The sequence below is a fragment of the Hippoglossus hippoglossus genome, chromosome 7 (assembly GCF_009819705.1).
Source record: "Hippoglossus hippoglossus isolate fHipHip1 chromosome 7, fHipHip1.pri, whole genome shotgun sequence".
Taxonomy (NCBI): domain Eukaryota; kingdom Metazoa; phylum Chordata; class Actinopteri; order Pleuronectiformes; family Pleuronectidae; genus Hippoglossus; species Hippoglossus hippoglossus.
Genome location: NC_047157.1, coordinates 23,389,112 through 23,417,000, shown reverse-complemented (window position 1 = coordinate 23,417,000; position 27,889 = coordinate 23,389,112). Strand labels below are relative to the sequence as shown.

Genomic DNA, 27,889 nt, shown 5'->3' with positions numbered 1-27,889 from the left:
AAATCAGATCAATGATCCACTTGTTTTCTTCCAGACACACAATTACCATGCTACAACATAAACGTTAAAGTTTATACTTTATGTGGATCAAGTGTATGTACAAGCGACCTGAACCATTAAACCATTCCTTGCAAGATTTAATGGTTACATTACGACACCATACCAGTAAAATTAAAGCCAATCATCATTTGAAACATGACAAAGTATGAAATAAATAAAATCCCAAAAGAATGCATCATATAACCATTTCACTATAATTACACTATATACTATGTTGTCTTTTTATTGAGTCACGTCCTGATCATTGATCCATTATAGGTTTTTTTTTTTTTTTAAACACACAGTGCATTCAACTTAGAACATTTACAGTAGCATTTTTCAGTATCTTAATGAAAAAGCCATGACAGGAACATCTATGTTTCATCAAGGGTCACAGGAAACATCATACAAGGGCCACAGAGGTCAACATCCATACCGTTAATAGCAGAGGGTGGGCAACAGGAGCTCACCAAGTGTAAACCATTAAAACACATTGTTAGCGGTTATGAAACGGACAAAGGTGTTCATGGCAATTTGTGGAAGTGTGCTGCAGTATATGCAAATTCAGTAGTATGAAAAAATCTAGAGTCATTTTACTGAGCTGCCTGTAGCACTGGCTCACGGATGATATGATTTACAAGATGGGTTCGAAAAAGTCAAAAAGGCTAAACACCACAGCATCGGACAAAAATATCAGAGTCGTCCGACTTCAGCTCAAAACACAAGGACTAAAAACATGATGTGATGAATATTTCCGCCGACCTAAAATATCCCCAAGTCAATATTCTGCACTCAACTTTATTTCCCGCTAACATTAACGACTTAATATTGTTTAAGACAGCTCAGAGTAAAAACACGTCACCCTCTGAACCAGGGCGGCTGCTGATAGTGATCTGTTATTTCTAACATGTGATCAGTCAGATGGTTTATCTGGAGCTTTTCTATATAGCAACAAAAAAAAAAATCAATAAAATTTAAGTCTATCAGCCTCCACGAGACGTCTCAAAAATAGTTTTACATTTTTATGAACAAAAAAGGACGGGGGCGGGGGCAGGGGGGGTAAGGCAGCAGCGGCTCAGCATATGATCCCAACAACTGAGACGCTTCACCAAAAAGTTAAAATGTCATCCTCTAATTCAAAAATGTAATTATTAAAAATGTCCATTATCAGTGTTTTTCTATGAGATCCATCCAATGTCAGCGATTTAACAAACCGCGAGTTAACTGCTGATGTGTCAAAAAGTGAACACTGGTTAATCTCACAGAACAGGAAATCGATCATAAATCAATATGAAATTTACCTTGATGATAAATATCCGAACAACCTGTTCAGTGCTGTAGGAAAGACAGGAAGTCGTCAATGTCCTGGATCAATGGGCTGAAATGAAACTTCGACGGGTGGATAATAATAACTAAATTAGAAAGTGTCTGCAAATAAAGCTGTGTGCCTTAAAAACCTCATGATTGAAAACATCTGGGGGAAGCAGACGATACACAGACAAACACACACTGGAGGTCGGAGGATGGCGGGTGGAATTCTCAAATCAAACATAAGACAACTCTGTTCTTGAAAGGTTTACGGATGATGGCACCACCGGACTGAACAAACATTTCTCTAACCAGCACCTCCCTGAGCCATGGCTCTCCTTCCTTTAGCAGAAAATATCACGTAGACTGCACCTCCTCCTGGTGAACTGTACTCAGATGAACATATTGCACGTACGTATGCACCTACATTATGAGTCTTGCAAAGTAAAAATGCTGCAAAGGATGACAGAAGATCTGGAGACTATGTTTCGTTAAACAGTGCATGCTACACCGTGATGCAGAGTATGGGAGAGGGGGAGTGGGGGGGGAGGCGACCTGTGTGGTTAAAGGCCAAGAAATACAAAAGAAGAAATTAAAAAAAACAAATAATTTGGTTGTTTCTCTTTTCTTATCGTAGTGGGGGGTAAATAAGTGGGTGTACCAATCAGGAAAGGGTGTAAGGGATGTGACTTCATTAGTTCCTCTCATGGACCATGCTTACTAGTCCCTCTACTCAACATGGCTCCCGATCGGAAGTGGAAAGACGGATCGCCCCTTTCAGTCGTCTCACGGAGGTGGAGCAGGGGGGAAGCAGGCAGGACCACAGGCCAGGATCGCTGGGGACAGGGGGTTAGTTGAAGCCAGTGTCGGTGTGGTAGGAGTGGTGCCCATCCGCCGTTAGCTGGGTCGTCTCTGTTGCCGACGGCTGCAGCACTATGGGATCAACGCCAGCCTCTGTTTGACAAAGAGAAACAGTGTGTTTGCGTTAACCCCTCGCTCGCCATTGTTTCCCCCCGACAAATTAAGAAACTGGAGGTGGTTCTGCATCACCTCTCTCGTCAGACTGCAGCTGGGCCTCCAGGTCCTCGGGGGACACGTAAAAGTCCTGTTCCTGGCCCTCCCGAGGCCGTGGTTTACATTTTCCACAGCAGCAGTTGCAGCAGCAGCACAGGCAGCAGCAGAAGTAGCAGCCGGTGGCCAGGCCGCAGAACACGAACAGAGCCTGCAGGAGAGCAGAGACATGAGAGGAGGCAGAGACATGATAATGGTTGTGTGAGGAGAAGATAAGAGAAGCAGGTTTGAATGGAAAATGCAAACGGTGAATGCTCCGGGTCTTTCCCCCCCGCCTCACCTTCGCCCACCAGCTGGAGAGGACGAAGTAAGTGTTAACGTTCTCTTCTCCAAACTGCTCGGCCACATACAGGCCCAGGGAGCCGTATTTGTCGTAAATATTACGCTTGGTGGGATCGTTGAGAATCGCATGGGCGCTGTTTATCTCCTTGAACTTATCTGCCGCTTCTGGATTGTCGGGATTCTTGTCGGGGTGGAACTTCAGCGCCAGCTTCCTGTGTGGAGGAAAAACGACAACGGTCACCTAAGGTGAGGCCAGACCTTTCTGTGGCAGTTCATGTGAGGAGGGGGGGGGGGGGGGGGGGGGGGGGGGGGGACGTCTCACCTGTAAGATCTCTTGATGTCATCGGATGTGGCGATCTTGTCGACTCCCAACACGAGGTAGAGAGACTCGCCAGCGGTGGACAGAGAGCGTTGCCTCTGATGCTCAGCCATGATGCCTTAAGTTCACAGACTGGGCACAGAAACAGAACCATTAGAACCACTGCAAGTCAGTTTGCTTTACAAGAAAACCTCTAGGGAAACACCTATCGTTAGAATCGCCTGTTTAACACGATATATACATCTGTTTAAAAAAAAAATAATGCAGGCCTTTTACTAAAGTGAGGCCTGTGTGGCTGCAGGCAACAGCTGCCTCGGCTGGACACATCTGTCCTGTACGTGCACGTATGGAACCATCCTGCTCTGTGTGAAATGTAGGGGGAAAGAAGTCAAAGAGCAGCGACGGGGCAAAATCCTGGAATAATCAAATTTCTCCTGCCCGAATCTGACTCTCACAGATTTTCTTATAGTGTAATTGCACAAACGATGTTAATGATCCTGCAGGTTATTCAGTTACTGACATGTTGGCAGGAGCTGCGTCTGCTGGTGTCAGTAAATCAGCAGCTGACATCCACACAGTCGGTGCTGCTGCAGGAGAGCGAGCTTCATCGAACTGATGCTGCAAATAAAAAACACACAAACCCACCCTGCTGAATCCCACTGGGTGTCATCTTGACTCGAATGAATGGCCACCGGTGCGTTTGAAGCCCTGCAAAAGCGCATTTGCACATTTTCACCTCAAACTGGCGAGAGGGTGTTAAATTTCTGTGTGTTACGAGCCGCATCCCGTGGTAAAGCGTGTATATGATCGATTGGAGTGTGTGGGTTCGATGCTAGCAGCGTAATCTCTGTGCGAGCACCAGCAGCAGCAGCATCAGCAGCAGCTCGGCTATAGCGCACAGCATCCATGTTGGTTTGCTTCCTGGCCTGGTGTTGATGCAGCCAGGGATGGATCGTCAGCACTAATCTTCAAGGTGAAGGGGCAGAGGCTCGAGGAGGAGAGAGGAGCGGACGTGCAGGGGCGCGCTCACCTTTCAGTGTTCTCCGGTGCTCCGTGAAACCGACGGATCCCTGCAGCTCGTGGTTTTAGAGGCTTGGAGCGTGACTATGGCCGCATAGTACAGAACCTCTGAGGCTTCACACAACCATGGACAGCTGCAGCACGGATCTGACTCCGCCCCCTGCCCAACCCCCACGGAGACCCGACGTGCGCGTGCACAGGCGGACTGCGATGATGATGATGGCGATGAAGATTAAAAGAGGATGATGATGGGATGATGATGTTGAAGAGGATGATGAAAATGAAGATGATGATGGGAAGATAAAGATGATGATGAGGATGATAAAGATGATGAAGGTGGTGGTGGTGATGATGATGATGCTGATGAAGATGATCATAGTGATGAAGATGATGATGACGAAGAAGAAGAAGATGATGAAAATGATGAAGTCAAGTCAAAGTCAACTTTATTGTAAATTTTGCCATATGTACAGGACATAGACGGGATTGAAGTGCTGTTTATCTCTGATCCCCAGTGTAAACATATAGGTGGACAGAACATATGATGATGAAGATGAAAATGAAGATGAAGATGATGAAGATGATGGTGATGGCTCGGGAGGACCATCGTCGAGGCCGTCAGGAAACTCCAGAGGCGAGACGCCCTCTACTTTATGCAACATTTCTGTCACCAAAGTGTGTGTGTGCTGTTACTGGAGTCGTCACTCGTAGCTAGACAACAGATAACTCAGCAAGCTAATTGGTATGTAGTATGTGTGTGTGTGTGTGTGGAGAGACAGGACTGGGTGCTTCCCAGTGGTTTTCAGTGGGAGGCACTTCAGCATAAACGTAGGGGAGAAGTTACACTTTGAATACCAGGTCCTGTTTAAAACCACTATTCTGAGACTGAACCAACTTAAAGTAAAAGTTATTGTGATCTTGTCTTTGCCTTTCCAGCATTTATGCTAAGCTAGGCTAACAGCCAGCTGGCTCCGGCTTCAGGAGAATTGTATTGATCTTTTTATGCAACTCTCCACAAGTAAGCAATTAGCTTAAGTGAATTTCCCAAAAATGCAAACTACTCCTTTAAATGTTGGGAGTCCAATCTGTTGGGTCTTTATTGCCTCTGCAAAGAAGGTCAAGTTGTCACCTATAGGTTTGTTTGTTTGTCTGCAGGATCACACTAAACTGAAAGGATTTCAGTTTGACAACTCCGCGTTAGCCCCCACCCAGACTCCTAGGAACCTGGGTGTGACACTCGACAGTCAACTCTCCCTTACTGCCAACATTACTGCAACAACATGTTCCTGTAGATATGTGCTGCACAACATCAGGAGAACACGTCCCCTTCTCACTAAGAAGGAGGCGCAGGTTCTGGTCCAGGCCCTGGTCATCTCACACCTAGACTATTGTAACTCCATCCTGGCTGTTCTGCCTGCTAGTGACATCCGACCTCTGCAGCTCATCCAGAATGCAGCAGCTTGACAGTTCTTTAGCCTAAATTCACTCACACTACTCCCCTCCTCCGCTCCCTTCACTGGTTACCAGTGGCTGCCTGCATCAGTTTCAAAACACTAGTACTTGCATACGGATCGGGTCCAGTCTACATCGAGGACATGTTCAAACCTTACACCCCAGCCCGTTCACTCCGCTCTGCATCTGCCAATCGGCTTGTTGCTCCCTCACTGCGAGGGACAACTAAACACTCAACAAAATCACCACTGTTTTCTGTCCTGGCTCCTAGATGGTGGAACGAGCTTCCCAATGACATCAGCATGACAGCAGAAAGTCTACACATCTCCCGCCGCAAACCAAAAACACATCTCTTCCGACTATACCTTGAATTAAAACTAACTAAATAAATAAAATAAAACTAGCACTTTAGTAGCACTTAAATGGCACTTTTTTATTTCTATTTAAATGCTTTTTGTATTGTCCTATGATGCTTTGATAATTTGTCACGCCTTTAATGTAAAGCACTTTGAATTGCCTTGTAGTTGAAATGTGATACACAAATAAATTTGCCTTGCATTAAATTTTGGAGAAGATCCAGACAAAACGTGTGGTTATTTTTTTCTCTTCCTTTATAAAATGACCTGTATAATTACCAATATCTATGAATAATTAGTGTGCATTATCCATACCATCCAAACTAACTGCAAAATTGTTCAGTGCAATATCTATCTATCTATCTATCTATCTATCTTTCTTTCTTTCTTTCTTTCTTTCTAATAAACTGAGGAGAACTGGTGCAGTTTAAAATGCAGATTGTGGCCACACCAAATATTGATTTTATTTATTAACTGCACGTTCCATGGACTAAATTGATAAATACAAATATTCCTTGTATTATTCTTTAATATTTAGCTCCATTCCTCAGTTGTTTAATTTAATTTATTTAAAGATTTAAAAAAAACACTTAAACAAAAGTTCCACATTCATCTATTTCACTTCGCTTCCTCGGCAACCGTGACGTCACGCCGCCCACCCAATCCACGATCCTCACGGGACCGACGTTAGCTCTCGCGAGGTTTTCCCACGTTAGTTAGCTTAGGAGCGTTAGCCCGGGTCCCGTTAGCCTGGGTCTGTTAGCCTGGGTCCCGTTAGCCGCCAGTAGCTCGGCTGTGTCGGCGCCGTCGACTCCCGGCGTTGAATCGGACCCTGAAGCAGCGGCAGCACCGAGAACCGGCGCCCCCCCCCCCCCCCACCCCACCGAGCAGGAAGCACCGTCCCGGGGCCTCTGCACGGTGAGTCGAATCAGCGCGACCCCCCCCCCTAGTCTGCTAACGGACAGGAAATGGGTTTGTTTTGGAAGCGCCGGGGCACGTCCGCATCCTTATTAACGACACTCGCACGCGTCCGAACGCGGCGCGACTGCACAAATACGGTGCCTGCGGTTGTGTTGTGAATTGTCGCGTGTTGGATGTGTGTGTTCCCCGGTTGTCACCTGTGTGTTGCAGGGTTGTAAACCCCGGTTGTAACGTATCGGGCTCGTGCAGTTGCAGCCTGTGGCCGAGCGGTGGCAGCCTTGCTCACATGTTTTTGTTGGGTTCTTTGCTCCTCCAGCGTCCCAATGATGAGTTATGCTGAAAAGACAGAAGACATCACCAGGGAAGAGTGGATGGAGAAACTGAACAACGTGCACATACAGAGGGCGGACATGAACCGGCTCATCATGAACTACCTGGTGACAGGTGAGGGAAACTGTCAATCAATCAATCAATCAAGTTCTATTTGTACAGCCCACAGTTTGTCTCATAGGGCTTTAACAAGGTGCGACATCCTCTGTCCGTCACCCACAACAAGAGTAAAACTACCAAACACCTTTTAACGTAGATAATAAAACGTAGAAACCTCAGAGAGAGAGAGAGGATTTCTCTCCCAGGATAGAAGTGCAGTAGATGCCACGTGTAACTGAGAACATCAGCAAAAAGAAGAAGAAACAGTTTGTAGCATAATGAAGACGTGTGTCAGAGTATTTGTACATAAGAAAATGTCTGATAGAGATGAAGGGAGCAGCGATAACAAATTTATTTAGGAGTTATTGTCAATAATGGTCGAATATGTGAGTAGTGCATATTGTGTATCAAGCAGTCTTGTTGTAATCATCGTCCATGATCAGCTGCGACCACGAACGACCAATATACATTAAAATTCACACCACATACACCAACCACACACAGTAAGAAGTGCAGCGAGTTGCTTTTCTGTGACTCTCCTGCACATAAAGATAAAATAACATGCTATGAATTTACTATTTCGCAGAGAAAATAGAGAATAAGGAAGGAAGGACGAGGTTTATGCCAATCTACATACATATGCAGTTAATGTGCAACCATGAGCGAGCTGTGCAGCATCAGACTGAGGTAGTTGTAGTGTAATACATGTCATAGAGAGGATATGGAATATTAAGGAATGCAGCAGGGTGAGTCCGGCCCTAGGTGTTGGCCTGGTTAAGTGTTTGTATGTTCTGAGCAAAGAAGTTCTTCCTCGTTCCCTCTGTGTTTTTGCCTACGTGGAGTGGAAGCGCTTCCGTGACTGCATTAGGCAGAACAGTCCATTGTTCGAGTGGCTGAGCGCTTTCACCGTCTTCCTGGCTTTTGTGCTGCACCGCTCGGTGTAGATGTGCAGGTCAGGGAGCTCAGTGGATTGTGTGCTCAGCTGAACACATCCAAATGCATCATTGCATAAGGCTGCAACTAAGAGTTATTACCAATTCATCTGCGATTTATTATCTGGATGTATGATTTTGGCTTTAAAATACCAGAAAGCCCTCTGTTATTTCAGTCAAAAATATATATTAGAATGGTGGTTGATAGTGTAAACAGTCCCCTTGAATTTAATCAAGACACATCCAAACAAACACACATCTTTCATCAAGATCCACAAATTCTTCCCTGGGAGATAAAACATACAAGCACTAAAACCTCATGTGGATCTTTGTCTGTGGAGCTTCTATGTCCAGGTGCTAAAAAACAGGTCAACTGGACTTGGTTGAGTTTCTCGAAGACGTTTCACCTTTCATCCAAGAGGCTCCTTCAGTTCTAGCTGGCTGCCGGGAGTCCCAGGTATTTAACTTGTAGGGTGGTTGAGGTTACCTGAGAGGCCGGCCCCACCGTGCTGTTGGTTTCTTTAGGAGATGTTTTGCAAGTCGTTGAGAGTTGTTGACACCCCCCCCCCCCCCGTGAGTCATGTGTCCTGAGGTGTGAATTGTAATGGTAGATCAGGTGGATCCCGACCTTTGTCCTGATCTACGCCAAGATTGTCTTTCTTGGCCCGTGTCTCATATTTTCTACCAGGTTTCATGTAAATTCGAGTTGTAGTTTTTGCGTAATCCTACTGAAAATACAAACATACATACAGAATATTCTTAAACTGCTCTCAGACATGCACTGAAATCCTTAGATCCTCTGTATTGTCTCTGGAGGCGATTCATGTGTGGACACAAATGTCGTTCAGAGAGCCTCAGGACTTTCTTTGACCTGTCTCAGAGTAAAAAGTCTGCAGAATGAGCCGATGTGAAAAAGCTGCTTTTATGACCGAAGCCTAAGTTTCAAAGCTTGTGGCGTGAAAAGAAAACTTGTCTGTAACTTGAACTCACTGTGTCACACCGGTGCGTCTTAACCCTAACCCACTTCTATTCTTAACTATCCTTCATTTCTTTGCCCCTGTCTGCGTCTGTTTCACATGTTTCCAGAGGGGTTTAAAGAGGCGGCGGAGAAGTTTCGGATGGAGTCCGGTATCGAGCCGAGCGTGGACCTGGACTCTCTGGACGAAAGGATAAAGATTAGAGAGATGATCCTGAAGGGACAGATACAAGAAGCCATCGGACTCATCAACAGCCTTCACCCGGAGCTGCTTGACACCAATCGATACTTGTATTTTCATCTGCAGGTACATGTGCACTGAGCATTGCAACAGCCGTCAGGAGTTCTGATCATATTGTGAGATTTATCAGGGTTGAAGTTCAGGATCAGTTGAAGATGTTCTTTCTTAGCAGCAGTGAGTGTAGTGAGCATCTTTAGGTGTAAACCCTTCCATACGCTGTAGGTAACAACCCAAGCTGCTATTCTTCACCATGAGATTATGTTCCTTGTCATCTTTCCTGGTTAAATAGGAAAAACATTGTAAAACTAGATTCTTCAACTGTAGCTGTGTGTTCTTTATTCTCCTTGCAGCAGCAACATTTGATTGAGTTAATCAGGCTAAGGGAGACTGAGTCAGCGCTGGAGTTTGCCCAGACACAACTGGCCGAGCAAGGGGAGGAGAGCAGAGAGTGTCTGACAGAGATGGAGAGGACACTGGCCCTTCTGGCTTTTGACAACCCAGAGGATTCGCCCTTCGGAGACCTGCTCAACATGATGCAGCGGCAAAAGGTCAGAACGATTTGTCATATTCTTTCCCTGCAATCTTTGACCCTGTTAGTCACTATTTGAGATGTGGGCAGTGATTTTAAGGCCTTTTCACAGGTCTAGTTCCGTTCTTTTGGTCCAAACCAAGTAAAAAAACACTGTTTCTTTAAATCTGTGTAATATTTCAGTACAAAATATCCATATGTTAAACTGTACCGAACACAGTAAATGTAGAAACACCCGGAACCAGCCTCATGAATTATTGTGGTGTGTGATTGTATAGCTGCTTTCGGACATGAACTGAACTCCTGAGATCCTCCGCCAAGCCCTCTAGTATTATTAAGTCCTCTGACGTGAGACCACAGCAGGATCCTCTGCAGGACTCACCATGAGTGAGTGGGGGGTGGGGGGGTGGGGGTTGAAGACAAAACAGGCGACAGATGCAAAAATGACATGCAGTGGAATTAACACTTTGCATCTTGTCTCTGCCTAATGCAAAACTCCTCACCTGAATCCTCTGGAGGATTTGTTGCGGTTGTACCTGAGCGGAGAATGTCCCACTGCATTGTTCATGTGTGAAAGGAAAAGTCCTCCCGAGGACATGTCTGAAAACAGTTAATATAGGCAGTAAGAACACAGTGAATCAGTATTGTGTGTTTTATTTAATTTTGACTGCAACACACATCTTGGTGCGCAGGTGTGGAGTGAGGTGAACCAAGCTGTGCTGGACTATGAAAACAGGGAGTCTACGCCCAAGCTGGCGAAACTCCTGAAGCTGCTGCTGTGGGCACAGAACGAGCTCGACCAGAAGAAGGTGAAATATCCCAAAATGACTGACCTTAGCACGGGAACCATTGAGGACCCCAAGTGAACATAACGGAAAACAAACAACCACCTTCCACGTCTCCTTAATTTATAATCAGTCAGTGACTGTGTGACAACCAGGTAACATATATGTATAAACTAATACTACATTGTTTTTATTTTCCATGTTGCATCCATGAGAAGTAAGACTTATAAACTCGTTGTGTAAACTGTAAATTGCTGTATTTGCAAAGTGACAGAAATTATCTACTTTAAATACTAATCCTGGATTTTCAGACGGATCTCGGAGACGACAAAATTCAAACTGCTGTTTTATATTTTGTCTTTTCTAAAGCTTAAGTCAGTATTATTATTTATTTCCCCCGACAATAATTAACCCAGAAAGAGAGAGTTGATGGTAAAAGAACGACGTTAATACTGTGGTGGGTGAGGAGCCCGAATCCAGGCTCAACTGTAACGATGCAAACTCTGAAACAGCAGATACACAATTACCCTTTTTAATGAAGATGTGTTTAGACTGAGATGAAACATCTTAACTTAAATTAAAATCTAAATTTCTTACTTAAAATGTTAATACTTTTCAATTAAATGGAAAAAATATGCTTTATTAATGTAGTATCATTTTAATTTATATAATATTTTACAGATATGTGTGAAGTATGATGTTTGGCAATTTGCTGTAGCATCGGTCAGTTGCTTCCTACACCTGAGAATCTGATGATTGTATGTGCACAGTGTCAGTGGCATGAACTACCTTGTACAAGCATCAAGCCTCGAACACGGGTGTCAGAGGAGGGGAAGCAGGTTCTGAGTGAAATCCGAGCTGAACTGAGCCCCCGGGCCTGTCTGAGCGTCCTGCACACTTCACCCCCAGCATGCTCCGAATGTCCGAGTTTGGTTTTACGTCAGTGGGGTTGAGGTTATGATAATATTCAGCCGGTCTCACTGATGTAAGCAGGGTTCACACGCTGCGTGAGACAGAGGCCTGCTAAGGAATGAGGGAGCTGTCATGTCTGCTTTCTAGTTTAAACGTATGTTTTTAAAACTGTCAGACTGAAAATGATTTAGATTTCTGTTAACGATGATCAGAAATATGGACGTTTCTTATCTGCACTGGTTGGTCAAAGAACTTTCTGTCCATTTTGCCACTTTTAAAACAGTTTTTCACTTTATTGCATGTGAGTGTTTTTGTTTGTTTGTTTTCAATGGGGAAAGGCACTTGTGCTTGTTTACTTTTGTTTATTTGGTTTACTTTTATAAAACAGAAAACAAACTTGCTGCTAGCTGTCCATCCTTAATTTCTTTTAAGGTTGCATTGTCTTTATATATATATATATATATATATAATGGATTTGACAAACACAAAAACCCAGAGAGATCACACCCCTTTTATTATTCAACATTTTTAAGATCAGATTTACAAGTATTGAAATAAACAACTTTTGTGAACCATAAAAGAGCTGTTTTTTCATTTTGTGAGTTGTGATGCATGAATGCAGATTATAAAGAATCCGACGTGGACGTTTTTCCACGTCAGAGCAAAGCCAAAAATGCTACTGTCAAACGTAGTGAACCAGCCAGTCCTCGTTTCAGTTTTGTTCCAACAAGTTTGACTTGTTTGGCCTGTTCGCCTGAGGAAGTGAGGTGTAGCTGGAGCGCTCACACAGTGCCGGGGAGTTGCACAGCTAACACAGAGGAAACTGGTGTTCTCTGAATGGCTGACAAGCACACATCAGGAGACGGCTGGAGCGATGTCAGTGAATCTCTGCTGAAACACAAGATTTGTACAAACGGCAAATGTAAGGAAGATGAGCCTGTGAACACCATCCTGTGGCCAAGGTAGGACATTCAAATCAGACTGGGAATCACAGGCTACACTTTGATATGTACCACGGAGCGCCTCACCCTTCTTTTGAGCTAAATGCCATTAAGATTTTTTTTAAATAAGTCACAACATGTTGCCTTGATATTGTTACACACGACGTGTATATATAACTTCTAAAAAGGATTAAACAATATATTCAGCTACCTTTGCTCTGTGGTGCACGCAAAGCTACCAGAAAATGTATCTGTTCCTATTTTTAGAAAATCATTTTATCAATCAGCTTCTCAAATGTGAATATTCTGGTTATTTTTGTCTCCTCGTGATTGAAAACTGAATAGATTTTTGGGATTTGTTCTGTAAATCAGGAAAACAAACCACCTTGGCTGAGACACGTGTTTGTGACATTTAAAAGCCCAAATGATTAATCGGCTGCGGCTCTGATTACATGTACTCGAACATTGATTGAACTTAAGTCATCTTTTATCAGTGCCGGCGGCATGACTCCGAGGAGCCACCACTTTGACCCATAAATATCTGAACCACTGGATTTATTAGAATAAAATCTTGTGCAAATATTAGTTTAGTTGATCTCCTGACTCGTGACAGGAAGAGTTTATTGACAGTTGGAAAACGTCATCTTGTGTTTAGTAAAAGCTTCTCATCTTGTCCAGTAGCTTAATGAGGTTTAAGATGGAATACCTGGTGTTGGCCTTTAGCTCAAACTCCTGCTGAACTCACAGATTTTATATTAGGGACATAAAGTAGAAACTTTTTTTCCTGCCTTGTGTTTGTAGAGCTCTGGTACGAAAATGGATGCTGATGCTGTTTGTTGGCACCTGCCTCCTGTACTGTGCCAGGATGGCCATGCCGATCTGTGCCGTGTCGATGGCCACCACTTTCAAATGGAGCAAGATCGAGTCGGGACTGGTCCTGGGTGGATTCTTCTGGGGCTACTGTTTCACACAGATCCTGGGGGGACATGCCAGTGACAAGTGAGCAGAACGTGCATGACTCCAAATGGCTCATAATTAATGATAATAATAATGTGTGACCTCTGAGGTGAGTTTAGAGTTTGATGATTGATCTGTGTGAATGTTGTGATTTCAGAGTGGGAGGAGAGCGCGTCCTGTTCATCTCTACGGGCCTGTGGGCTCTGGTCACTGTTCTCACTCCTGTTCTGGCTCGGCTCAGCTCTCACACCCTCGCTCTCATGACCCTGGCCAGATTCCTCATGGGACTTCTGCAGGGTGAGTACGGCACCGGTTACCATATGGACAGAAGTGCCTAAAAGAGTCAAAATATGCATGTTCACTTTGCAATGCAAGAAGTGGATGAGAGGAGGTATTGCCCTCTTGTGTCTTTATGCTTCAATACAACTGCAACCAGCCGTGGGTTCAAACAGTGAAACTTGTAGTCTCACTCCTACACTGTAAATAAAGATGGCCGACATGACCGCTCCACAAAAGTGAAGCCCAAAACATATTGATCGTCCACTGGTGGCTGGCGACTGTACATACACGCTGCCTCCTCCATGTTTTTTTTTATCTCTGATGTTTGTTCAAGTGCTCATGTGTCTGATAAGTTTGTTTTCAATTAGTTATTTAATGCTTTAAAAACCTATGATAATGACATCTTTTTTTTACAGTCTATGGCCTCAGTTTTTTCAAACTATCGAACAGAGCCAAGCTCCCCCTGTTTGAAGCTAAGCTAAGCTAACCAGCTGCTGGCTTAGTATTCTTCACATTTCAAACACACAAGCACGAGAGAACATGGTGCATCAGCAGAGGATTTTCTGTTTTCTTTGATACGAAACTAACATTTGAGAAGCTGCAGTAGAGAAAAATGTTTGCCACTGGTTCTTGAAGAAGAACAAACTGATGAAGATTTTGAAGGAGTTTCGAGCTCATAGATCTCGTGATGTCTTGCAGGTGTTTTCTTTCCGTCTCTGGCCAGCATTTGCTCACAGCGTGTCGTGAAAGAGGAGCGAGGCTTTCTAATGAGCATTATGCACAGCGGTAGTTATCTTGGGTATATTGGACACACACACACACACACACACACACACACACACACACACACACACACACACACACACACCTTTAAACACACCATCCTTTTCTTTGTTGACTTTGTTTCGCTCTATTGTTGCTCTCTCAGAACGTTGCTGGCAGGTGGAATGGGATCCATCATGGTGGACCAGTACGGCTGGCCTAGCATGTTCTACTGCATTGGTTTCCTGTCCTCACTGTGGGCTTCCCTCGTTTGGCAGTGTTTTTTAAAAGGTACAGTAAAATCTTAATAGTTCAGTTGATGCCATTTAGTTTCAGACTGAAATAGCTAGAGAATGACTCGACACATTGGCATGAAACTTTGTACAGACATTCAGGATTAACGCTAATGACTTTGCCGAGAGGAGTTGTCGTGTGATTTGGCACGGGCATCATTCATTCATGTTTCAAACTGTATGATGTCATGTGCAATCTGTGGCTCAGGTGAGGTTATCCCCAAGCCCCTGGAAACTCACTATAGACGGAGTCGTCACACACAATGGAACCTGTCCCAGATGCTGCGTCTGTTCAAGAAGCCTCCTGTCTGGTACAGCTTATGTTCTTTAATCCTTCACTATTCACCAACACAGGACCACATGAGTGCTTCAGCCATTTTAACCTCAGCCCTCGCTCTTTCTCTCTGTCTCTTCGTCTCTCTAAGGTCCATGTGCTTCGCTCACATGTGCGCAGCCAGCACCTCCAACACGTTATTGTCGTGGCTGCCAACGTACTTCAAGGAATCCTTTCCAGATGCCACAGTATGTTTTCCTCACCCGGCATTATGTCGTCGTTTAGCCAGAGTCAAAGCCATTTTTCGAATTCCATTTGAAAACCAGTTTCATTTATATCCACACCTTTGTCTTGCAGGACTGGGCGTACAATGTAATTCCGTGGCTTGTTGCAATCCCCTCAGCTTTAAGTGGGGCATACATGTCAGACTTTCTCATCAGTCAAGGTATTAAATAGCTGTTTGTTTGTTTTTTAATTATGTGTTACAGTTACAATATCGAATCAAAATCAAATTTACAATTTGTTAAAATTTGTTTCCTTCCCCTGCAGGTTATAGTATATCATCTGTGAGAAAGACAATGCAGGTACGTGTGGTCACACACTTGTGATTGTACATTTATCCAGAGTTTTCTAGAGTGATAGAAAAGTGTGAGTGCACAGAAAGGTTTGTCCTGACAAGCTATACTTAAGTTATGTAATGGAATTTTTGCTCCTGGTTTCAAACATGTGATGACAAGCTTTAGAACTCAGAGGTGATAGATGCAAATAAACTGTGTTTCACGTACATACTTTACTTTACCCTCAGGTTATGGACTGTGCCTTTAAAATACCTAACGTGCGTGTCTCTCTCGCTTTCTCCCTCCTCAGTTCTGTGCCATGGGCGGTTCCAGTGTGTTTATAATGCTCCTGACGGGAGAAGCGTTTACCTCATTCACCTCTGCATTGATCTTTGTCTCTGTGGCTGTGGGTTTATCCACCTTCACCAGCTGGTACGTGAAACAACACAGATCCTGTCCCTGTGTTAGAGAAACTGCTGCAACCTCGTAGTCCGACTGAGATAAAAATGAATTTACAATCTTAGTAAAGCTCTTCTAGATTTTTGTTATACACGATGATGACATTGTTTTTTCTCTCCTGCGATGTTTTATTGCGTATTGTTCAAACTATACAGTAATATTAATATACAGTATCCGCAATTAACTAATATTGGCTCATATATCAACACATTTCTGTTGTTTTAAACATTTTCCCAAAGAGCAAAACCAACTCTGTGTCTCTTTCAGTACTTTCCTACCCAACAACTCAATTTGATTTAACTTCACACAAAACACATTGTATTCAATGTGCAGAAAAACGAAAGATAGAATAGAAATAACAGCTGGTTGCACAAGTCAGGGACGGGTAGATTGTTGGACTTACAATAACCATTAACTTCATGTGTTTTTCATAGTTTCTGTGAAGAGATCTGTGAAGAATAAGTTTCATTTCTCAGGCTTTACATCCACAGACAGCTCTTGGTGTAAATTAGTAAATGAGATTCATCCTCGTTCAATGTGCTGTAAATGTAGTTGTTGACTGTTTCCTTGTGTTTCAGCGGTGTGTCTGTGAACGTGCAGGACCTCACTCCGTCATGTGCTGGTGCTTTCTTTGGTGAGTTTGTAGCTGTCGACATTTAAGATTCATAAAACTGTCATAGTCGATTCATTTTAATCGTTTTTGTCATTTTTGTTCCTTGAATCTTTATTCCTCCTCTGCAACAGGTTTTATGAATATGTTGGGTGCTTTTATGGGTACGTATTGAAGATGTGGACCAATTATTTGAAATTTACTGGAAATAACTAAACTTAACATTTATCTGAAATTACACAAGTTAATTGTTAAACACCGGCACTGATTTTAAATGTCTATTGTCCCGATGTGTTTCACAGGGCTGGTGCTGGTCTCCTTGTCGGGCTACCTGATTGAGGTCACCCTGTCGTGGGCCTCCGTGTTCTCCCTCATCAGTTTTGTGAACACCATGGGTCTTGTGGTCTTCCTCCTATTTGGAGATGCTCGACGTGTCGACCTGGAATATTCCAGTCAGGTCTCTGTGATTTGACCCAAACCTTGTGCTGCAAACACCCGACGTGTGAGACTCATATTTAAATCTCAATCCCTTCCGCTGAACCTGCCTGTGAATTTTGCAGAAACACAGTACAGCTGAGTGTTTATCAGCAAACCTCTGGAGAGTTGGAAATGGGAATCACATTTTTCTGCTGCACAAAACAAGAAGGAAACAGCTCTGGAAAATGAAGGAACTTGAATGTTGCAGGCGTGTTTTTGTTCTTTGTTTTTACTGTAATTCTGGATCACCGTCAGTATGAATATTTAATGTAGCGAGTTTGACATCCACATCAAAATGTTTACACCGAAGGTTTTTTGTAAATTCTGAGCTGAAATAGATTACCTTTGGAACCTGCAGGAATATTAATCTGTCAATTGTGTTTAACTTTGTCTTTTTTCACTTTTCATGTTAAACATATCGTCTCTGGTATATTTTTCTACTCCACTCCAGCCAAGAACTGGTCCAGTACCTTTGTTGTTGTCTTGATATTTATCTTTATCGCCCCCTGGTGACTGGCTAGAATACAGGTCATACACCCTGCCCCCTCCATAGTAGTTGATGGGATGTGGACCACAGGTTCAAAGTACACTTTCACTAAAATGTTCTGTCTGGTTTCTGTCATTTTAGTTCTTCTACACAGAAATGATGTGGTTGCTCTGTAGACTTTTTAAATTGAATCACTTAAACAGAGGGAAGCCGAGAGATGTTTACTTCCAATGTTTGATGATGTTGTGAATTTTCTTTTAAATTCCGTGTAACGTATCTGTGAGTTTTTGAAATTAAAATAAAATTATTATTATTATTATTATTATTATTATTACATGTGCAAATTCTTCTTCGATTCACCGCGGGTCCGGTTTCAGCACCACAAAGTGTGTGCGTGCGTGTGCGTGTGCGTGTGTGTGTGTGTGTGTGTATACACCATTAATGGGGGCAGCATCCTGCATTCACGTCATGACGTTATTACCCCTCATAGCCAATGAGGACGGCTCACGCGCATCAGGACGCGCTTTATTTAGGTTTGATGCAGAGGAATGTCTCACCATTAAGGAACCAGAGGAACCAGCGGGTGTTAAACCCTCGAAGGTCGAACTGGACGGAAGCTCAGCACCCGAGGGGACATCCGGACTGGACCTGCCCGCCTCCATCCACTCACACCCCGCTGCTGCAGCCCGGAGGTCGGTGGCTTGGCCTGTTTTACCTCCACGGATGAAGACAGATGTCAGGAGCTGCACATCAGGAGAATGAGAAGAACCAGGAGAGGAAGCCTGGTGCATGTGTTTGAATTCAAGTCTTATTATTATATCAATGTCAATTATAGTGAGGAATATAAAAAAACAACAAAATGCCCTGTCACTGTTTGTGTCGGTGATGTTTCTCTCGTCTGTTGAAGGTGTAACTTTCCTCTGAGTGACGGGGTGGCCGCTCCTCGTGTTCACGGCGGACCTTGATTTATCAGCCACACAATTAAGGCACGCGGTGAATGCCAAGAGAGGAATCGAACTCTCTACATTCAGGAAGACTTCAGTGTGACACCTCCACTGAGAGACAGATCCACCACCGGCCTCTTCCAGCAAATGTGACGACAGATACAGGCCTCTACTTTTATTTTAATTCCAGTCTGCATGTTTTTCTTATTGTGAGGATGTGATTCCCTTACTTCTTCTATTTTATAACAGCCATGGCCGGACTCATCTCCTACAGGGCCCTGGGGCAAGAAATACACTGACCCCCATTATACTTTACATGTTATTTCACCTGGTGACCACCACTGAAACTCACTTGAAAGGAAGTGGTATGTTTTTATGATTGATTGATCCGTTGTCATTTGTAAGCAATTCATTGTATATTTGCTAGTTTTCATATTAAAGTATCTCAGCATCTTTATCTCCGTCTGCGATGTTAAGTTTTCACTCCCGATCGTTTGTTTTGTCCCTATTTTTTCAGTTTTTTCAAATTTTTACTGATTTCCAAGAGAATAATTAATCTTAATAAAAAAAGATATATTTATGTAACTGACTTTCATGAGTGTGTGATTTGGTGCAGCTTGATTGAATTTAAGGGGACTGTTGGGCCTTGGCGCTGGTATGACCCCTGCTGAGTAACATTCTACTTGAGTTGTTCAGGGGAGAAAAGAAATTGGAAGGTGTTGACTTGGCTTCAGGAAATGAGTTTTCTTTTCTTAAAGTACTTCTAAGATGGAATAATTCTACCTTGCCTGGGGTTTTCTTAATTACTTGACAGACAGAATAATTAAGGCAATTTGACAAAACACTTTTAAGCAAATGAGAAACACGAACGGCACGACAGTCCCCGTAGTTTGAATAAAATCATGTCGATGGCACTTTTCAAACAAAAAAGCAGAATATTTTGACATCGTTACTCAATGCAGCGGATTAGTTTAGATGTTATCTTTGATTTCAAACTGTTATGTAAATGTCACCTTTTTAAAACCATAACACTCTTGAGACATAATTATTTCCGAGTCAATATTTAAACAGGAAAATTTTACTGAGCAAACTGCAGGGAACCAGAATTGAAATCTTTCAAGTAAATGCAAAATGTTACATTGAAACCAAAGAGCCAACTTGTTTTCATAGAAGAATCAAAACAAAGTATAATTGGTGACATATCATTTGAAAAATATTTTCTAAAAGCGAACATCAAATACACAGGATATAAAATCCTTGTGGCAAATGAGATTTTGGACGATGTAAATAAAACGGACTTGATCGTGTGCATTAAATCCCCAAAAAGTCATAACAATAATAAAACATACAAACAGATAAGTATATCTTTAATAATGAACATGTTCAAATCTAAGAATGTGATAGTGACCTCTGATACAATGGATATTTAATTCAGGGGTGACTTAAAACTTTTTTTGCATAAATTTTCTATGTTCCAATACCGTAATATAACTCTGATTGCTCCACAGTCATACTCCCTCTCGGTTCTTTCACTCGAGCATACACACACACACACACACACACACACACACACACAAATACAGCAAGCAAGTTAAAAAAAGTAAAGTCACAAACATATACCATATAGGCTAGTCTCTGGGTGTTCATACACTTGACAATAAATCGGTTAAGTATAATGCTACAGTTAAACATTTTTGAGGCGATCTCAGTTAGAAATGCCGGTACATTAAAGCTTACATTTTTCTGGGGATGACGTGGATCGGTTATAGCGATGAAAATGATGAAAATGCCAAGATTATAATGTTGTTAAGAAAGAACAAAAAGACAATAAAACAGAAGTGACAGGCCTGGCTTTGAGTTTTAAAAAGCAGCACATGCTACATTTTCTTCAGAATTTCAGACAAATACCCCTGCGGGCACAAAGGGAAGGAAAAGTCTGGGAAATAGACAGAAAGCAAATGTTTGTGTTGATAAAAACCTCAACTCAGACAGAACCATTGTAATTCCATCCTTTAAATAAAAAGAGAGAGGGACCATCTTTAAGAGCGTTTTGTTTTCTAGACGGCGTTTCCCTGAATCTCAGGCTGAAAATTTTGAGGTACTGTGCTGGGGGACAACAAAACATTTACAATACTGCTCAAAAGAAATGTTAAGGCTCCGCTCCGGAGAGAGATACAATCCCAAATATCCTCCATTGTAATGTTAAATTGAAATTATTTGTCAGCCAGATGGTAAAGTTCTCAAAATATGCTTCTAACATTTATGCTTCCTACTGTCACAACCTTGCACTATTATGTCTATGCATACAGAAACTTTCAGTGTACACATTCCTCCACCAAAGTAAAACACCCCGGACATGAAAAACAGGGCATTAGAGAAGTTCTTTTTTCTTCTGATAATATAAAATACAACTGGCCACACACAGATAGCAGACATTTGTCAATAAAGTGTTGTTCACTCATTAAGATTAACCAATACAAGCACTTAACATTTCTCCAACACACAAACCACAAAGTGAACAGTCACTGAATATCAGCAGCATGTTGTCAAGAGTTTCAAAACAGACGTGCAGATATTTATACTTAGTTAAGAATGCAAGTTCTGGGGTAGCGATAGAGATTTATAAGGCTAAAAAAATACAGAAAAAACAAGAAAAATATATATTATTGAAGCGATTCGACCGGTGGAACTAGCTTCATCCCTGCACTCATCTTAAAGACTGGGAACCAGGAGCAATGTGGCTCAAAAGTTTGACGTGGGCCAAAGTCAACACAATTAAATAGAAAAAAATATTAGTTTTCAATTTCTTAATGTCCGTGTGTTTTCTTTTTAAATCTAAATTTCAGTTCGTCCATCCGAGCACAACCGTTGTTGATCGGGGGTTTTCAGGAGCCGTCTTCTTCTAGTCACTTCTGACGATCCTGAGAGGAGAGAGGAATAAAAACCGAGAAATTACCAAATGTGATCGATCAATAGCACATATTACAGGGCAACACTATGATTTATACAGCTAGAAATTTCCAATCTGAATAATCAAACCTAAAGTAAGGATGGTTTTCATGTCGGTTCGTATATTTAGCCCCAAACACACCTGGTATTAACATGTGGTTTGTGTGATCTGATCTCTAGTGGACAGCTCTTCACTGGTGTGAACGCACTCAGATCAGATATAGAACCGATCACGCCAGACCACTTTCACACCTCTGAATGGGTGAAAAGCAAACTACTGTAAAGCGCTTTGAGTCATCAAGACCAGAAAAGCTGCTATATAAATACAAACCATTTACCGTCTACACACACAGGGACATCGGACACAGCGGTGTACTCAGACTGGGTAAAAACAACATAACTTGGTGTCCATGAACAGAAACGACGTGTTTGTTTGTATAGAGCAGGGAGCTGTGATCCTGTCTGAGATCCACACAGACTCAGAGCTGTTCACTTGTGATCGGATCACAAAAACCACATGTTAACACCAGGTTTGTACGGCGCCTTCGTTTGTTTTAATTTCTTAAATCAATACAAGACCATTTTCCCAGGGATTAATTCATGGATCTAGATGAAAACAATCAGTTTATTGCTTTCAGTATATTATTTTGATTTTACATAATATATTTTCATATCATATCTATATCTACTAACACTCAAGTATTCTGTTTAATATTCTCATCTCATCCACATCACCCAGCCCCACCTGACAGAGAGAGAGAGATAAGATATCAGACTTTACCTGATCGATTCGGGATCGGCTCTGAATTGGGACGGGCTCATAGCCCTGTTAAAAATAAACAAATACAGCGCATTATTGAAATGTCACATAATAAATAAAGCTCAGTTTTAATACCATAAAAAAAAAGATTTAATCAATGACTCATACATACAACCAAGCAAGATGAAAAGAAAGCTTAGAAATAAGGGACTGTAGGAATATTATCATTATTGTTGTCTTCCCTTCTATAGAGCAACACAGTTATCTGGGCTGCATATTACATTGGGCTACGTAATCTTGAGTTATACAAGGAATTGTTCCAGGTCAATATTATATCATAATTTGTAAATATATTGTTGGTCAAGAAAAAGGTAACAAAAAGGTTATAGTCTTGTAACAGTCCCTAAATATTCACTTATCCTAACACCAAAGTGTATAAAGACTCAAAGAGATCTTACCTTCTTCACCACCTCCTCCTCCTCCTGCTTCTTCTCATAGTGGGAGAAGTCATCAAAGATGGAGGTGGTGTGTTTGTACTGGGCAATAATCTTGAGCACCTGCTTGGCTTTCTCCAGAGGAACCTCTTGAGTGTCACGCGAGTTGGTGACTGGCTTGTTGTCATTGTTTTCCAGGCGAATGTGACGCAGCTGGCTATTAGGCACATCCTTAACAAACAACCAGTTCACGTCAAACTTGCCCTTCCACTTGTCCTGCGCCCAAACACCAGCGCTGGTGCCGTAGTCCACAGGTGAGCGCATCTCCGCCACACCGCAGAAATGGCCGCTGCCGTTAACACTGAACAACAAGTAGACGGGACCTTTAGAGTTCATCCCTCTGAAGGCTGAGTCCAAGCGCTTGTTGCCGTGCTCCGTGCTGCACCAGATCGAATACTTGATGGAGCGGTGGATGTCGTCCTCAGAGTAGCTCTTGATGATGAACACACGGCCGTTCTTCAGGTTCCAGTCAAACTCCTTGGGGTTGTAGCTGTGGGCCGCTCGAAGCTTCTCCAGCACGGGGTGGGACTCTGAGCCCGGCTCCGGAAGCAAACCCCCACCCCCTCCACCTCCGTTACCAACACCGCCGCCGTTAGAGGAGCAGTTGTCCAAGCTTCCACCACCATAGCACAAATTGCGGTTGCGTGGGGCTATCCAGCGGGTTTGAGGTGTTGGAGCGGAGTTGTGGTTCTGGTAAGACTGCTGAGGAGGTGGAGGACCCTGCATGGTCATCTGCTGCACAAGGGACTGGGCAGACTGTATGGATTGTTGAAGGGGAGGAAGGAGACTGGGAGCATGGGAGTGAAGCTGTGGCTGGTGCTGCTGTTGGTGGTGGTGGTGGTGGTGATGGTGATGGTGGTGGGGGGGCAAAGGAGGGACCATCTTGGCTGCATTCCCTTTATTATCCCATGTATCAATGTCCATGCTGTGTTTGATGGGGGGTGGAGGCATAGCTCCTCCAGGGATGGGTGGGCCAGGCTTGTTCTTGGCCTTTTGTTGCTGCAGCTTGGCAGGTTTACTCGCTATAGCAGCCCACGATGTAGGTTTCGGAGGGGGCATTCCGATTGGTGTGCCTCCGTTGCCCGTGGCAACAGCTGCAGCTACACTGCCACCTCCACCGATCACAGAGCCTGCACTTTTCACACCAGAGCCACTTCCTGTCACATCCCCACCTATTTTTAGGCCCAGCATGCCCTGCTCTAGGCTGTTCATACCCGGAGCCTTGCTCAGGGTGTCACTATGGAAACCTGTCTGCCCATCAGGGACTAAGGTGCCTCCTAGAGAGCTGGGCGGGTAGCTGTAACTCCCTCCATAGGCGGAGCTCTGAGTCTGCTGGCCCTGAGAACCACTGGTGCCCCAGGCGGAGAAGGCCGGGTTCTCTGGGAAAAAGTTAAACCTGTGAGGGTAAATACTGCTGCTGAGCCCCCCCGGCTGCCCAAACACTGTGTCGTGCATGAAGTGATGGTCTCCATTGTTGAGGGGGGCATAGGGTGTCAGGTAGGGAATGGGTGGGTCCCCTCCAGTGGACCAAGGAGCTTCACTGAGAGGGTAAGGAAATCCAATGGAGGGGGCATAGTAGCTGGACAGGTAAGGGTCTGTCATGGACTGATAACTGTTATTCTACAAAACAGAAGATAGATCATTTGTTAGGGCAGCAGAATGATGGAAAACAAGATATTTTAATGATCCAGATTCAGAGGGGTTCCCCACCTGGTTGGACTGGCCGGTGAGATAGGGCTCAAAGTCATTGTCATGGACCGTGTCTTTCTGGTGGAGGGAGCCATTCTGCACTGGGAAGGCTGCAAAAAAATCATACTGGTGTCAAAGCTGCACATCAGCATTTAAAACGACTTAATGCCAAGTCTGTCAAGAAGCCTTAAATAGCTGCAGTACACAGTTCATCATGTTATGTCCTCTGCACCCGTTATTTAGACTAAACCTGCAGCCAAAGAATCCATTGGTTAACATGAATGATGTGCACTGGGAAATTTAAATAGAAGATCCTGTCTAACGCAGTGTGGTCGTCTGCTGGATAAATGTAACTTTAGGACTCGTCGACCTTTTGAAATGTGCGAGGCGTTTACAATTGATAAGCAGTTTGCTCTTACAGGGATGTATGTTTAATCACAATGTGTAATGAAGCAGAGACTGTGTGTAACTCTGTAGACATTTTTGGGACTTGATCTGTTGACATAGACATTATACATAAATCAGCACCGTGCAAAAGTTTTTAGACGTTTAGATTTTTAACTATGACACAATTACCATATTTATTCTGCAGCTTGAGGACAAACCAACACATACACCCATACTTATTAAGATCTCCCGATAGAGCCGGGATCTCAACATCATGGGAGTCAGTGTAGTTACATGAAGAGTCAGAAGAAACAGAGACTAAAGAACAAACGTCAAAATACACACAGACGAACTTAATACACACATATATGTGAGTCTGGGAAATGAAGTTTTCTTTTTCATTTTCTGCACCTTTGAGGGATTATTTTATAAATAATCCTGATTTAGTTTGAGTGGCTGAAGCTAAGGTCAGATACAGGGATTTTTTTCCTGCCCACAACAATAACACTGTACCACTCCTCACAACCCTGAGCCTAAAGTTTCTATCCACAACAAAACACTCTGCTTACTCCTGCAATAACTGTAATCTTATATTATATTCACATTTTATTTTACTATGTCATATTCCCACCTACTTCATTACATGATCTATAAACACAAACAACTACTGAGACTTTGCACACTTGTCTCTTGTTCATAGTTTGTCATCTCTTACATTTGTTGTTCTATTATATCTAATAGTACTTTACTGTGTAATCTAGCACTTTATTGTGTATCATTTACTGAGGGTGCATGTACAGTTTTTTGTACATTTTATATTTATTACATTCTATTTGCATCTAGTTGAATTCTTCGTATCGTCTGACGTGCTGCTGTAACAATCATTTCCCAATTTATGATCAATAAAACACATCTATTAATCTAACGTGGGTTGTGAGCTGGTGCAGAAGGTGTGTGCGGTGCTCAACATGGTGATGGATCGATTCCACTGAGCCATCAAGAGCTCGACTACATGTTTCCTTTCTTACCTTTGCTCGCATCTTGTCCCTTCGATGTCTTGGTTGCATTGAGGAGGAGGAGGAGGAGGAGGAGGAGGAGGGGATGCATGTGGAAAGAGGAAGATAAAACACAGAAAGCCTTGCATGGGTCACGGGTGTTATTGAATCACATCACATATTCACCTGACATGTTTTCACACTGTGCAGCTGAAAGGCCGGCGGACGTTAAAAGGCTGAATGTTGTGTTGTGGTCAGTGTGGTCGCCACTGGGAGCTGTGGTCCAGGGCCTCCGTTATTTACCAGCTCTGCAGCTAACCTGCCTCTCAGCTGGCTAACTAGCTAACTAGCTAGCTAACTAGCTGGCACCGTCTTGAGTGGGTTGAACACAGCGCGCATCTCGCCTCCCTGTGGGGGGGAATTAAATAAATATACCCTCAAACCGAGCGTGATTCCCCGCTCCTCTTCTCACCTGAGGGTCGATACTAGCGGCAGACATCGTTCATCCGCCGGGTGTGTGTGCGCTTCAGCCCTGGCAAGACGTGCAGTGTGTCCGCCGTGTGAGAGGCTAATCACCGGAGGAGCTGCTCCGCGTCACTATGCTAACACGGTAGCACCGCTAGCCGCAGCAGCCGCAGCAGCAGCAGCCGTCAGCCGGTGTCTGCGCTCGGGGCGGACGGTTCAGTTCGTCGTGGCGCTGCTGCCGCTCCGCGCTGCCCAGTCAGCATCAAGCCCGCGGCTCTTCGGTCCGCTCCGCGTGACGGTTCAACACGACCAGCCTCGGTGGCCCTGCTCTTTGCCCCAACGGCAGCTGCATCCGGGTTCTCAAGTGCGGAAGTGACGACGGAGGCCGAAGACGACGCGTCCGCTGCTACCTAGCAGCAGCAGCGCGGGAAATAAAATACAATAGAATAGTTTATACTAAGATACACTGTGGTGTTCAAGTTTCATTTATTATGAAATACACTGTGGTGTTAAAGTTTCATTTATTATGAAATACACTGTGGTGTTAAAGTTACATTTATTATGAAATACACTGTGGTGTTAAAGTTAAATTATATTAAAATACACTGTGGTGTTCAACTTCAATTTACAATGAAATACACTGTGGTGTTAAAGTTAAATTTATTATGAAATACACTGTGGTGTTAAAGTTACATTTATTATGAAATACACTGTGGTGTTAAAGTTACATTTATTATAAAATACACTGTGGTGTTAAAGTTACATTTAGAAATATTGCGTAGTTATTTAGTCTTTCTTTTTAGTCAGCAAAATAGTTAGGTCCATGAAGCGAGCATTTAGCAAAGAGTGGAAAGGCTCCAGAATCTGTGGCTGTGACAAGTGATAGGCTTTCTGTTAACTCTTTTCTGTCTTTTCAAACAATATGTCATCTACAGTTTTTGTCTCATTTTTTCCACATTACATGATCTAATTAAGAAAGATTTGAATACCGTATTCTAATCTAACAGCTAGAAATTATGTGTATAACAAAAAAAAACAGCTTGTGCACCCCTAGGGGGAATCCCTGATGTAGCTTAATACAAGTGACCACAAGGCAATGAATGTTTTTCCGAATGATCACACATTTGTGACTGTACACCTCAAAGGGTTGAAATGTTTTTCCTTTTTGGTAGGAGATGCACTTGACAATTCTGACACCGATCAGGCCTCATCCACTGAAAATGACAATGAGGCAGTGGAAGAGATGAAGCAGCATGTACCAGGCCAAGACTCTGTTTCAGATGGAGCAGACAATACCTTAAACATTCCCGTTGATGTTGTTGAAGATGCCAAGCAGACACATCCACACCATGAAGAGGACATATCTGAAGATGATGTAATAAGCGATCCAGACTATACCCATGCTTTGATGAGTCTTTTGAAGGTGTAATCAAAGACCATCCAGAAACTCAAGGAGATCAAAGTCAAACACAGAAATGTTTGACTTGTGCAGGGCACACACAAATGGAGTGCGACAGCATGCATAGTACTATTGAACG

The 27,889-nt window shown here is 43.2% G+C and overlaps 4 protein-coding genes across 5 annotated transcripts in view; 2 read left to right on the top strand and 2 right to left on the bottom strand.

Annotated features, from left to right (window-relative positions):
• dnajc5aa (DnaJ (Hsp40) homolog, subfamily C, member 5aa) overlaps positions 1 to 7,039 on the bottom strand; it is a 7,062-nt gene extending 23 nt beyond the window's left edge. The window contains exons 1-6 of one of the 2 annotated variants that reach the window (XM_034591128.1): positions 6,966 to 7,039; positions 3,203 to 3,210; positions 3,023 to 3,152; positions 2,699 to 2,912; positions 2,398 to 2,569; positions 1 to 2,301 (exon numbers count right to left, since the gene is read on the bottom strand). The exon at positions 1 to 2,301 is cut by the window's left edge and continues 23 nt beyond it. In XM_034591128.1, the coding sequence (XP_034447019.1) occupies positions 2,198 to 2,301; positions 2,398 to 2,569; positions 2,699 to 2,912; positions 3,023 to 3,132 (600 nt within the window). In that variant the 5' untranslated portion in view covers positions 3,133 to 3,152; positions 3,203 to 3,210; positions 6,966 to 7,039 and the 3' untranslated portion in view covers positions 1 to 2,197. Of the gene's footprint in view, positions 2,302 to 2,397; positions 2,570 to 2,698; positions 2,913 to 3,022; positions 3,153 to 3,202; positions 3,211 to 4,049; positions 4,249 to 6,965 lie in introns of those variants that run through there. The other variant, XM_034591127.1, reaches the window with a different exon arrangement.
• LOC117764950 (glucose-induced degradation protein 8-B homolog) lies at positions 6,506 to 11,449 on the top strand. The gene is made up of 5 exons (XM_034591124.1): positions 6,506 to 6,765; positions 7,085 to 7,212; positions 9,216 to 9,412; positions 9,697 to 9,894; positions 10,568 to 11,449. Exons 2-5 carry the CDS (start codon positions 7,092 to 7,094, stop codon positions 10,739 to 10,741), a joined length of 690 nt encoding a protein of 229 aa, XP_034447015.1. The 5' UTR covers positions 6,506 to 6,765; positions 7,085 to 7,091; the 3' UTR covers positions 10,742 to 11,449.
• A 902-nt stretch (positions 11,450 to 12,351) lies between these two features.
• Positions 12,352 to 17,931, top strand: LOC117764563 (solute carrier family 17 member 9-like). The gene is made up of 13 exons (XM_034590441.1): positions 12,352 to 12,534; positions 13,315 to 13,512; positions 13,628 to 13,767; positions 14,449 to 14,548; positions 14,678 to 14,802; positions 15,013 to 15,115; positions 15,230 to 15,326; positions 15,436 to 15,523; positions 15,628 to 15,662; positions 15,946 to 16,067; positions 16,673 to 16,728; positions 16,839 to 16,868; positions 17,007 to 17,931. The coding sequence occupies exons 1-13, from the start codon at positions 12,410 to 12,412 to the stop codon at positions 17,174 to 17,176; spliced, it is 1,389 nt and encodes a 462-aa protein (XP_034446332.1). The 5' UTR covers positions 12,352 to 12,409; the 3' UTR covers positions 17,177 to 17,931.
• Positions 17,932 to 19,962: 2,031 nt separating this feature from the next.
• ythdf1 (YTH N(6)-methyladenosine RNA binding protein 1) lies at positions 19,963 to 26,733 on the bottom strand. Its single transcript, XM_034590439.1, has 6 exons — positions 26,359 to 26,733; positions 25,920 to 25,947; positions 24,526 to 24,614; positions 22,780 to 24,435; positions 22,343 to 22,387; positions 19,963 to 21,533 (listed from the first exon to the last, which is right to left on the bottom strand). The coding sequence occupies exons 1-6, from the start codon at positions 26,383 to 26,385 to the stop codon at positions 21,519 to 21,521; spliced, it is 1,860 nt and encodes a 619-aa protein (XP_034446330.1). The 5' UTR covers positions 26,386 to 26,733; the 3' UTR covers positions 19,963 to 21,518.
• Positions 26,734 to 27,889: the final 1,156 nt, after the last annotated feature.